The 10,305-nt window shown below is 33.8% G+C and overlaps 1 protein-coding gene across 1 annotated transcript; it reads left to right on the top strand.

The window, feature by feature from the left end:
- Positions 1–391: 391 nt before the first annotated feature.
- On the top strand, positions 392–8,285 carry LOC121430445 (COMM domain-containing protein 6-like). The gene is made up of 6 exons (XM_041627744.1): positions 392–501; positions 1,903–2,027; positions 2,526–2,602; positions 3,927–4,038; positions 5,837–6,043; positions 6,779–8,285. Exons 1-6 carry the CDS (start codon positions 474–476, stop codon positions 6,827–6,829), a joined length of 600 nt encoding a protein of 199 aa, XP_041483678.1. The 5' UTR covers positions 392–473; the 3' UTR covers positions 6,830–8,285.
- Positions 8,286–10,305: the final 2,020 nt, after the last annotated feature.

The following is a 10,305-nucleotide window of genomic DNA, read 5'->3' as shown; positions in this document are numbered from 1 at the left end:
GTTAGGGTAGACCTGTCCTTTAATTAGTTTCAACTATGGGGAAAATAGTAAATTTGACTGGTTGTCAAATAATAAAAAGCCCCCCCCCCCCGTGAGGAAAATCCCCGGCCGGGGGTGGGAAATCTTTTTTGAAAAGCCAAAAGTTTTATTAGGGCGGCCTTAAATAATTACATGTATTTAATAATACATGTAGTTAGAAAGAAAGCTTACAGAAACAATCGAATTCAGTTAATACTGCATTGGAGCTGCTTGGATTCAACGTTGCTAAATTGGGCAATGCACATCATTTTAATTTGAAAGCAGGTCAGGGGGTCAAGCCTTGAAAAAACAAATCTCACACAAAATCGGAAGACGGTATACCATACCGGTATGGACCAACGAACGTAGAGGGCAGCAACACACAAGCGCCGAGACTGTCACTGAGACAAGCAGACCACCATCGCTTCTAAATATTTGTTTTTTGTCACTTCAAAATGATCGTTCTACAGTCTGTTCCCGATGGTAAGTGTGAAAAAGTAGCACCTCTTCGATGCTGTTATAAAATATGTTTGAATTTGCTATAAAGACAGCAAATATAATAATATAAATGTACCTATAACTTTATATGACTTATTACAGTCCCATATATTTATATTTATGTTTGTCTCGTATTTTTCCATTCACACTGCCGTTCATCATCATCATCCGTTAAACTTTAAAGTACAGTCCACCAGGTTGGTGTATCATCATACTTGTATTCAACTAGTTAGGGATCATTTCGTGGCACTCAACTCTCTTTTTGTTGCATTATAGGGCAATGAGAGCATTGTAATAAGAGCACAAGTGCAGAAGAGTGATGAATATTGACAAAACCTTTTATTTGTGGTGATTTATTGATGAGCTATCATGAAGTTTCAGCACTTGCTTCTTATTTGCTGCAAGCAACACAAAGCTGAAATGTCTTAATGAAAAGAAAAAAAAACATGAACGATTGCTTCATGCTTCAGTCACAAGTCACTGAGTATGAGCTTTAAAAGTAGAAAAAAAATTAGAAGTTTAGTTGGAGGTGAAGGGTGTCAAGCTTCGTTAAGCTTCAGTCTGTTTTTTTTTAGCTGCACAAAGAGTCCATTGTAGAAATTTTTTACTTGCACTGTACACTCAACACTTGACAAACACAAGGTACGATAATACCCCAGTGGCGGACTGTACCAGACTGGAAGAAGAAGAAGAAGAAGGATGTCACAGATGATAATTTGTAGTGAATTCATATGATTTTTTTGACAGTGACCCTTGAAATTGAAAGATTTTGTTTTCAGATCTACATGTAGGTCCCAGCACCAGGAAATACGCATGGGTGACTGGCAATTTCACCCTTGTGAAATCCCGGATCAGCCCGAAAATTCCCTCAAAATGCATGCTTTGGGGTGCCCCAAGATCTGTCACAAACAATATTCATGATTACTTGGAAAATCGATATTCTAACTGGCAGAATGATCTTTGTTTTTACTGCATAATTGCTTGTTACCCTGAAAAAGTAGCCATTAAAATGAAAGAAATGGCCCCCAAATTTATAAAATCGCCTGAATGTACAAAAAAGATCTCTTCTCCTGCTAGGTCCTAATTTTTTCTAATAAGTTTATATCAATTTTTATATATTTTGTTTGTTTACTTTGGTTGAGGAAAGTGATTCTCATTGTACTTCTTTGTCCTACTCAGTACTCAGGTTTTGCATAATTCACTACTTTTTTAAAGAGAAAATGTGCATTATTCATGTTTTTTTCAGTGCCATTTATGTGTGTTGTATGTTAGTAGATTTTTTATTTTTTTACATTGGATACTCATGCCATGCCTCTTTAACTTTATGTTTGGCATAGGCCTACATCTTTGATTTTTTCTTTGGTCTCGTATTTCTACATGAAACAGGTTTTGGGGAAGCAGTGACCTACCTCAACTCCATGCCTCAAGATGTAGTAGCTGAAGTTTGCCAGGAGGTGCTTGCATTCCTTACCTACAAGAAAGGAAGCTTAGAAGTTGCTCCATTTGTACCTGTAAGTGGATTCTGTCTCTTGGGAAGGGTTGGGTCATTGCTGAAAGATATCTCATGCAGAGACCAATTCAGTTTGGTTGCTGTTTTTATGATCTCTAACAGGGGGGGGGGGAAGATGTGGCTGCAAATATTCAAAAAAAAAGTCACCAATATACTGACATAGCAATATACCTGAATCACTGCATTACAAATTGAAAGTGTTAGTGTTCGAATTTGGAAGCCCACTAGTTATGACCGCAATAAGTTCGAGCTCTGAATTTGGATCCATCTGTAGAATTACCACTTGTTTTCAAAGGGGGTCATAGAAAAATAATTCTGATAGTATTCACTGAACTTGTATCAGATGTTCCTAGGTGCTCTACACTGATACAGCATAATTACCTTGGCTTGAGATGTGTAATACAATCCTGCTACGTCTAAATATTATATCTTATGAACGACTCTCGTCCAAAAATATTTTAAAATGAAATTTATGCTATTTGTCTTTTGTATACTATAGAAATTAGAAGCAGCAGGTTTGGAGGCTAGTATCGAGTCAATGAGAGGTGCTGCTAATGCATTGTCATATTTGTTCAGGTGAGGTTCATTTCATTCCTTTAAAAGACTACATTATATCTCATTTTGTTCAACTCATCTAGCTGAAAGATGAATTTAATTGGCACATGATTTAATATTCAATTCTAGTGTATTGGAGTAAGACAAGACACCAAAGACTTGAAAATTCACTATAATTTATTTTCTTTGAAGATCTATTCTGAAAGAGGAGATAAAGAGTTTTAACTGATGTTGAAATAAGACATTTCTTCATTGTTTTTTATCCCAACGTGCTATGGGGAGAGGGGCAGTATTCCAGTATGCCAGGAAGTGAGCATGATGATCAAAATGTGTAATGTTCTATTGCAATTGTCATGCACTTTGCTCAGTCGATATGCTCTTTAAAATGGGAAATCATACCCTAAAATTTGATTTGGATAAATAGAGCAAAATCAAACAACAATTTTGCTATAAATTCCATCGAAGTTGGATGGAAACAAGAAAGTTTTGCAGATTAGATAATGGATATCCTCTTGATAAAATATTCAAATCTGACAACGTCTTGTGACATGAATTAAGCTATATAGGTTTTATCTTTAAACTTTATAGCATGTTTTATTAGGTAGGTCATATTTTACACTTTATAGGTCAAGTCCACCCCGAAAAATTTTGATTTAAATAAATAGAGAAAAATCTAACCAGCATAATGCTTAAAATTTCATCAAAATCTGATGTAGAATAAGAAAGTTATGACATTTTAAAGTTTCTCTTATTTTTCACAAAACAGTGATATGCACAACTCAGTGACATGCAAATGAGTTTGCCTTTAGCCTCAGTGACAAATGAAACAGTCGATGATGTCCCTCACTCACTATTTCTTTTTTTTATTGTTTGAATTACACATTATTTAATTTTTACAGATTTGACAATAAGGGCCAACTTGACTGAACCATGTAGTATTAAACAATGCTAATTCCACTTTTTCAGGGAGGAATTGTTGTGTCATTGGACAATGAGGAGGAAATAAGAATATTTCCTTTTCTATATAATAAAATTCAAAAGAAATAGTGAGTGGATAGCGTCATGAGTCTCCTCATTTGCATACCGACCAGGATAGGCACATAATTATTTTGTGTAATTAAGCGAAACTTTAAAATGTGATAACTTCCTTATTTCACATTAAACTTTTAAGAATTTTTCAGTGTTATGCTTTTTGGATATTTCTCTTTTTTTTAAATCAATTTTTTTGTTGGGGTGGCTTTGTCCTTAAAAAGGAAGATTTGCAAATTCTGTCCTCAACAAACTTCTTTTTCAAGCATCAAACATAACACCTATTACTATATTCTTTTCAATATTACCTTTTCAGGTCAGCAGCTAAGGCTAAAATATCAGCTGATGAGCTAAGTAAAGAATTGAGCAGTAGTCTTGCTTGGTCAGACTCCAACATTGCAGCTATAAAACACATATGGAACCAGCAGGTATGATATATATATATATATATATATATAGAGTGCGTCCCACAAAAAACGAAACCGAGATTTGTCGATGATTTATCATAGCTTAATCACAAATACAATAGACAAATGATCTACCATTTTAAAGCTTAGAATCTCCTCTTTCATCTGAAATGACTTAGATTATTTTTCATTCACGCATGAGTGAGCAAAAACAATTTGAAAAGGGGATACCAAAAAGTCACTCGGCAGGCCGGATCTGGGTTTCAAAAAGAAAACCTTATTTTTAAAAAGTTCAATATCTGCTCTTAAATTTGATACCTCAATTACAGAAAATGGTCAAGAAATAACAAAGTTCTGGTTATTTGAAATAAGGCTTGAATTTCAGTAATTTCATAAAATGAAGAGGTTTTACAGGCTAGCATTCAAACTCACTCGACACTCCGTTTTGTTGATGATCAGTCATGCATTAAGTCTTTGTTACCATGCGATAGCTTCTGTGGGAAACCGGTGAAAACACATTTATTTAATGAAATTATAGAAATACAAGCTTTTTTTTACTACTCGACCATTTTCTGTGATTTAGGTATGAAAGAAAAGAGAAGATATTGAACTTTTTAGTCATGTGATTTTCTTTTTGAAGTTCAGATACACCGCCAAATGAGTTTTTGGCATCCTTTCTTAGAATTGTTTTTGCTCAATCATGAGGGATAATCTAAGTAATACCAGATGAAGTAAGGGATTCTAAGCTTTACATTGGTAGGTCATTTGTCTATTTTATTTATGATTAAGTTATGATAAATCATCGCTAAATCTCGGTTTCGTTTTTTCTGGGACGCACTGTATAGTATGAGTGAGGTCTTATTGAGCGCACACACTGTCCAGAGATGCTCATGGTGCTAGCACAAAACAGTTCCTTTGGACATGCATAACTACATATTATAAACTACTACAAATATAAATGTAAATTAAATCAACATAGAGATCTTAATTTTTGATAGTTTTGCATCACCCACTGGAATTCCTAGCTACACCTTGGTGGGGCCTGGTGCCCCCGTGCTCACTGCTCCATTCACCAACAATTTAAGAGGCTATCCCCTTAAATTGTTATTTTTTTGTTAAGCAGATACAGACAAGCAGTCTTAATAGCACCACCTCAAGTCTTCAACTACTCATATCTGGCCAGGTTCCTAACCCACAATGCAACATTCTGAGCAATATAGTCTCGTAATACATGCTCACTTGAACGATGTGCTAATGCACTTTTCAATACATTTATATTGCAATAATGATATTAAGTAGCTAAATAAGTACTTTTCCTCTCAAAATGTTGTTGTTTCACTTTACAAATATAGGTTTATTTATTCCCTCTATTATAATTATTTTGAAAGGTAGATTTTAAGACTAGCTAGAAAATTAAGACAAAATTTTGATCAACATACATGTAACTGCAAAAAACAAAAACAGACAATGGTTAATTAAACATTTGCTTACTGAATTCTTTAATTCTGAATTCATCTTACAAAGATCAACTGTTTCCAGAAGGTAAATGTTTAAAGGGGATTTTGTGACTGAATTTCTTTGACATGTGCAGCAGTAGACAAGTAAATATATGTATAGAGGGTTCTCTGATGATATCTCTGTGACACAACAATGGAAAACCTGCCCATCAGACCATAAAAAATGATTTATCATGGTTTAATACACAGGTTCTTATGATTTGTCCTCCAACATGTCTGCTTGTGGAAATGCAATGTAATAGTTCATTTCTTCTTTAATCAACAAAGTCAAACCATTCTTACCTTATTCTTCTTTCATACAGGGAAGGACATTAATGACCCCGGAGTTGGCCGACTCTGTCCTGGGTGTCGGCAAGTTGGTGGAACTCAAATGGAAGCTGGGTGTGGCCATGAGCTCCAACAACTGTAGAAACCTCAACTCGCCATTCATAACCGTCAGTCTAAAGGTCGCCGACCCCACAGGCCAGGTTCAAGAGAGGTCATTTGAAATGACGGTGCCACAGTTTAGGGTGAGTGGACAGAGAGATATGCAAGCGTTTAGCTGTGACAAATAAATGAGTTCATGTAGATTGCAAATCAATCCATCCTTTCCGGTACCCACATCAAGGAGGCATGGAACCAATTGCATATTTGCAGTTAATAAAGATTTGCAGTTGATAGCACATTTCAGCAATTAACACCTTAGTTAATATTGTCGTTCTGCCCTTGCATTGAACACAAGTACAAATTTTCTCACATCCAAAAATGCTATACAAATAGCTGTTATGGATCATAGAGGAACAGCTAGCGGACACAAATGTATCCCTTCTTAACCTATTATTTGTTTCTTATTTTAATAGTCCTTGTTCCTCTCAATGTGTTTCTCATGAGACCTGAAATTAATAATCTGTTTCACCTTGTTCACATTCCAACTGATAAAAATCTTTTTGATATACATTTTGAAAAGTGATCAGGCATTCTGTGAAGGCCCTTTGTTAAAGAAATGTCCATAAGTCTACATCTATGCTCTTGAACATTTACCTAGTTGGGTCTAGTATTAGAAAGAGAAGTATCCAGCACCACATTCACTGTATTCTCATATGAATTTGTAATTTAAAAGTGCATATTAAGTACAATTTTTGTTTAGAATGTTGAAATTTTAGTTTTTGCTATTTTACTATTATTTATGGTATGACAATGATGATGTTAATTTATTTATCTTCTCTTCCTCTAATTCTCTTCTGGTTTTTTTTTTGCTGTTACAGAATTTCTCCAAGCAGCTTAAGGACATGGCAGCCATATTAGAGACTGTATGAGGACATTTATAAACACATGATGCAACTCTAATAGATATAGACATTTATTGAGAGAGAGGAAGAGTGAGAAAGAGAGATTTAGGGGGGTGGGAGATATGGAGTATAAAATTTATATTGTCACTGGGCTGTTAAACCTCAAAATGTAGAAATTTTGAGGACGGCTTAGAAAAGCTTAGATTTGACGTAAATGGCAACCTTCTTTTGCCTTGTAAGAGTCCTGTACAGGAATTATGAGACTATTTACAGACAATATCAGGTCACCCTACTATTGCCATATTCATAAAATTCTACAGCTCTTTCTGAGCTGCCTCAATTTTGTTTTTAGTTTGAGATGTATGTTTAGAAGACGGTGTACTGTACAGTCCAGTACTGTACCCATACAGGTAAATAGATCCAACTTACCACCGCATATAAATCAAGTTATTAATGGCAGTAAAAACTGGTATGTATTTGTGACCAACAAGACATTGATATTACCCATGAATACAAGGTACACAAGTACAATACAGGCATGATATTTCCCTCTGAAAAAAAATCTGAAAAATAGCCAAGGTCAGGCTAAGTCACAGACGAAGTCTGAGGCGCCCTGGTCGGTGTTATAAGCTCTTGCATAGTAAAGAAATTGAAAGTATCTTGGGCAAAAGATTTCATGTAAAAGAAAAAAAAAATTCAGAATTCCTATTCAAGTCGGGAGAATATCATGCCTGGTTCACGTACATGTATATCATATGTGCTAGTGAGATAATTTGGTGTCTGTAAGTATCTTAATGAGTGAAGATGATGCTAATTTGTATGAAGGAATCGGGGAAGCCTTTCACAAAGCAACTTGGGTGTAATTTTCACCCACAACTGTTATAAGCTTCTAATATCCTTGCTTTTGATTGACCGAGAGCAAAGTTATCAGCAAAAAAAAAAATTGATGTTTCATTTTATGCTTACCAGATCACCGAAGATAAAATCTCTGTGTGAGGTGGGTGGTAGATATCATATTTCATATTTTCTATTCATCTAAGATATTATTACTTTAGAACTGTTTTATTATTTTAGGAGTTAGATCATTCCTGCAAAGCAGTATGCATCTCGAGTTCATGTATTGTAGTACTTATGGAATCCTGCTATAATAAAAAAGTTTCAAACTTTGAAAAAATATTAAAGATATTTCAGACAAATGTGCATCCTGTTAAAGCCCTCCAGAATATATGATTAGATTAGAGCTTTATTTTGATAAAATGAAATGAAAAATTATTGGCGCTTCTAAGGTGCTTAAAACCAAGTGTGAGCTGTTAATCTTTTCGGTGCTGGTAAATATGTAATATGATTTTGATATCCATACAAAGTAAAGGTGACCCTTACTCCCTTCACTTTGTCACTTAAGACTTGGGTGCTTTCATAAAATAATCAACCTCTTTTTGTGGATCTCAATTTTTCCTGTCCTAACTTAAGATGAATATTTATTTTACTGTATTGAGGTACATACAGGTGCATATTGTAAATTCAGATTCCACAGATTTTTGGCTATGCAATAATTGTAGAATTTTTAAGAATCATGATTATTGGATAATATGTCATCTTACATGTCAAAACATACTATCATGGCTTTTTCTGAATGTGAGGTACAAGACCTCTCTAGTAAATATTTTTATGCAATCTTAAGTATATACTTTTATTTTATAAGAAATGTTTGTATTTGATTTAATGTGATCTCTCCTCAAAACAACAAGACACTATGGTTTTCCTACATTGAATTGAATCGAAATGTGTTATTTCAGCTATTGTCATACAATGAATTATTATTGATGAAATAGCATACAAAATAAAAATACATTCAAAGTAGACACAAATTACAAGGAAAATCCTAAAATTCATTATTAATCAGGACAAATCTATTAGAAAGAGTACATGTATAATGAATGAAGGGATGACTAGATAAGGCAATGCTTTATAGTGTTGTCATCTTGTTGATCTGAATATTAATAGATGCTTTTTTAAATGATGGATAAGAATTAGGCTCTTTTTTAATAATATTCACAATTTACTGGTAGCAATGAGGATGGACATACACAAGTTTTGCAATGAGAAACAAATGTACATGTATATATAAAGAAGTTCAACATGGGAGAGGAGTAGACTCAGTTTAGATAAAATTTGCAATTTATATGAATTCTTTGCAACTTTGACATTGATCACAAATCCAAGTCTCGATCAGTCATAACATTGCAGATGGTACGAGACAACCGATAGGCTCCGAATGATGGGCTTTAGTTGGTACACATACTCCTGTCCTTTCATAATGTCTATATAATTATTGTAATCTTTATAGATTAAAAAAAAATCTTCATTATATTATGTTTTTTCACTAGACACTATCATCTTAATCACTTCCATTACATTTCATGTATTCACTCTTCTTCAACTGAAATTTATTCATTTTCCAAATTCTCTAGCAAGCTGGAGACTCCTTGCACCTGCACAAAAGCATACACACATGTTGACTTTTCAAATCATTTCCAAAATGAACCTATTTGATACTATGTAAAGTTTTATATATGTATACATTATTCATGTAAATAAATTGTATAAATCCTGAGATCATGCTTTCGTGTGATTTATAGTCATTAGAAAAGGTATTGCTAGTGATTGCATCTCTTTATCAAAGTGTTGTATGAATTTGTTTTTTAATGCACGTAGTGTCATTGTTCATGAGGCCTACATTTTCTTGTGGGTCGACAGCTGTTTCCGCAATGTAATACGCACCACTAGTGAATGTAAAAAAAAAAAATACTGAGAAATACTTAACTATAACTTAAGTGCATGGGAGAATTAGGATTATAATTAGAACTAAAAGTGAGATCCCCTAAAATATGTGGTGTTAAAGCAAGGTTAGTAATCATTTTGAAAAGAGAAACGGATGTTAAAGGACAAGTCCACCCCAACAAAAACTTGATTTGAATAAAAAGAGAAAAATTCAACAAGCCTAACACCAAAAATTTCATCAAAATCGGATGTAAAATAAGAAAGTTATGGCATTTTAAAGTTTCTCTTATTTTCAACAAAATAGTTATATGAACGAGCCAGTTACATCCAAAATGAGAGAGTTGATGACATCACTCACTCACTATTTCTTTTGTATTTTATTATATGAAATATTTTGATTTTCTCGTCATTGTCATGTAAAATGAAGTTTCATTCCTCCCTGAACACGTGGAATTCTATTATTTTAACATTTTTTGCTTCAGGCAAGGAGGTCCTAATCGTAAAAATTGAAATATCGTATAATTCAAACAATAAAAAACAAAAGAAATAGTGAGTGACATCATCGACTCTCTCATTTGGATGTAACTAGCTCGTTCATATAACTATTTTGTTGAAAATAAGCGGAACTTTGAAATGTCATAACTTTCTTATTTTACATCCGATTTTGATGAAATTTTCAGAATTGTGCTTGTCTGATTTTTCTCTATTGATTCAAATCAACA

This window comes from Lytechinus variegatus, chromosome 1 (genome assembly GCF_018143015.1).
Source record: "Lytechinus variegatus isolate NC3 chromosome 1, Lvar_3.0, whole genome shotgun sequence".
Taxonomy (NCBI): Eukaryota; Metazoa; Echinodermata; class Echinoidea; order Temnopleuroida; family Toxopneustidae; genus Lytechinus; species Lytechinus variegatus.
The sequence above is the reverse complement of the archived record's forward strand: the minus strand, read 5'-3'. Positions and strand labels throughout refer to the sequence as shown.

What these genes read in the sequence shown, in the direction of transcription:
- LOC121430445 (XM_041627744.1), top strand. Translation starts at nt 474, where the DNA reads ATGATCGTTCTACAGTCTGTTCCCGATG. An exon ending in GCATTGTCATATTTGTTCAG is followed by an intron (nt 2,603 to 3,926) that starts GTGAGGTTCATT and finishes TTACCTTTTCAG; the next exon opens with GTCAGCAGCTAAGGCTAAAA. An exon ending in TGACGGTGCCACAGTTTAGG is followed by an intron (nt 6,044 to 6,778) that starts GTGAGTGGACAG and finishes TTGCTGTTACAG; the next exon opens with AATTTCTCCAAGCAGCTTAA.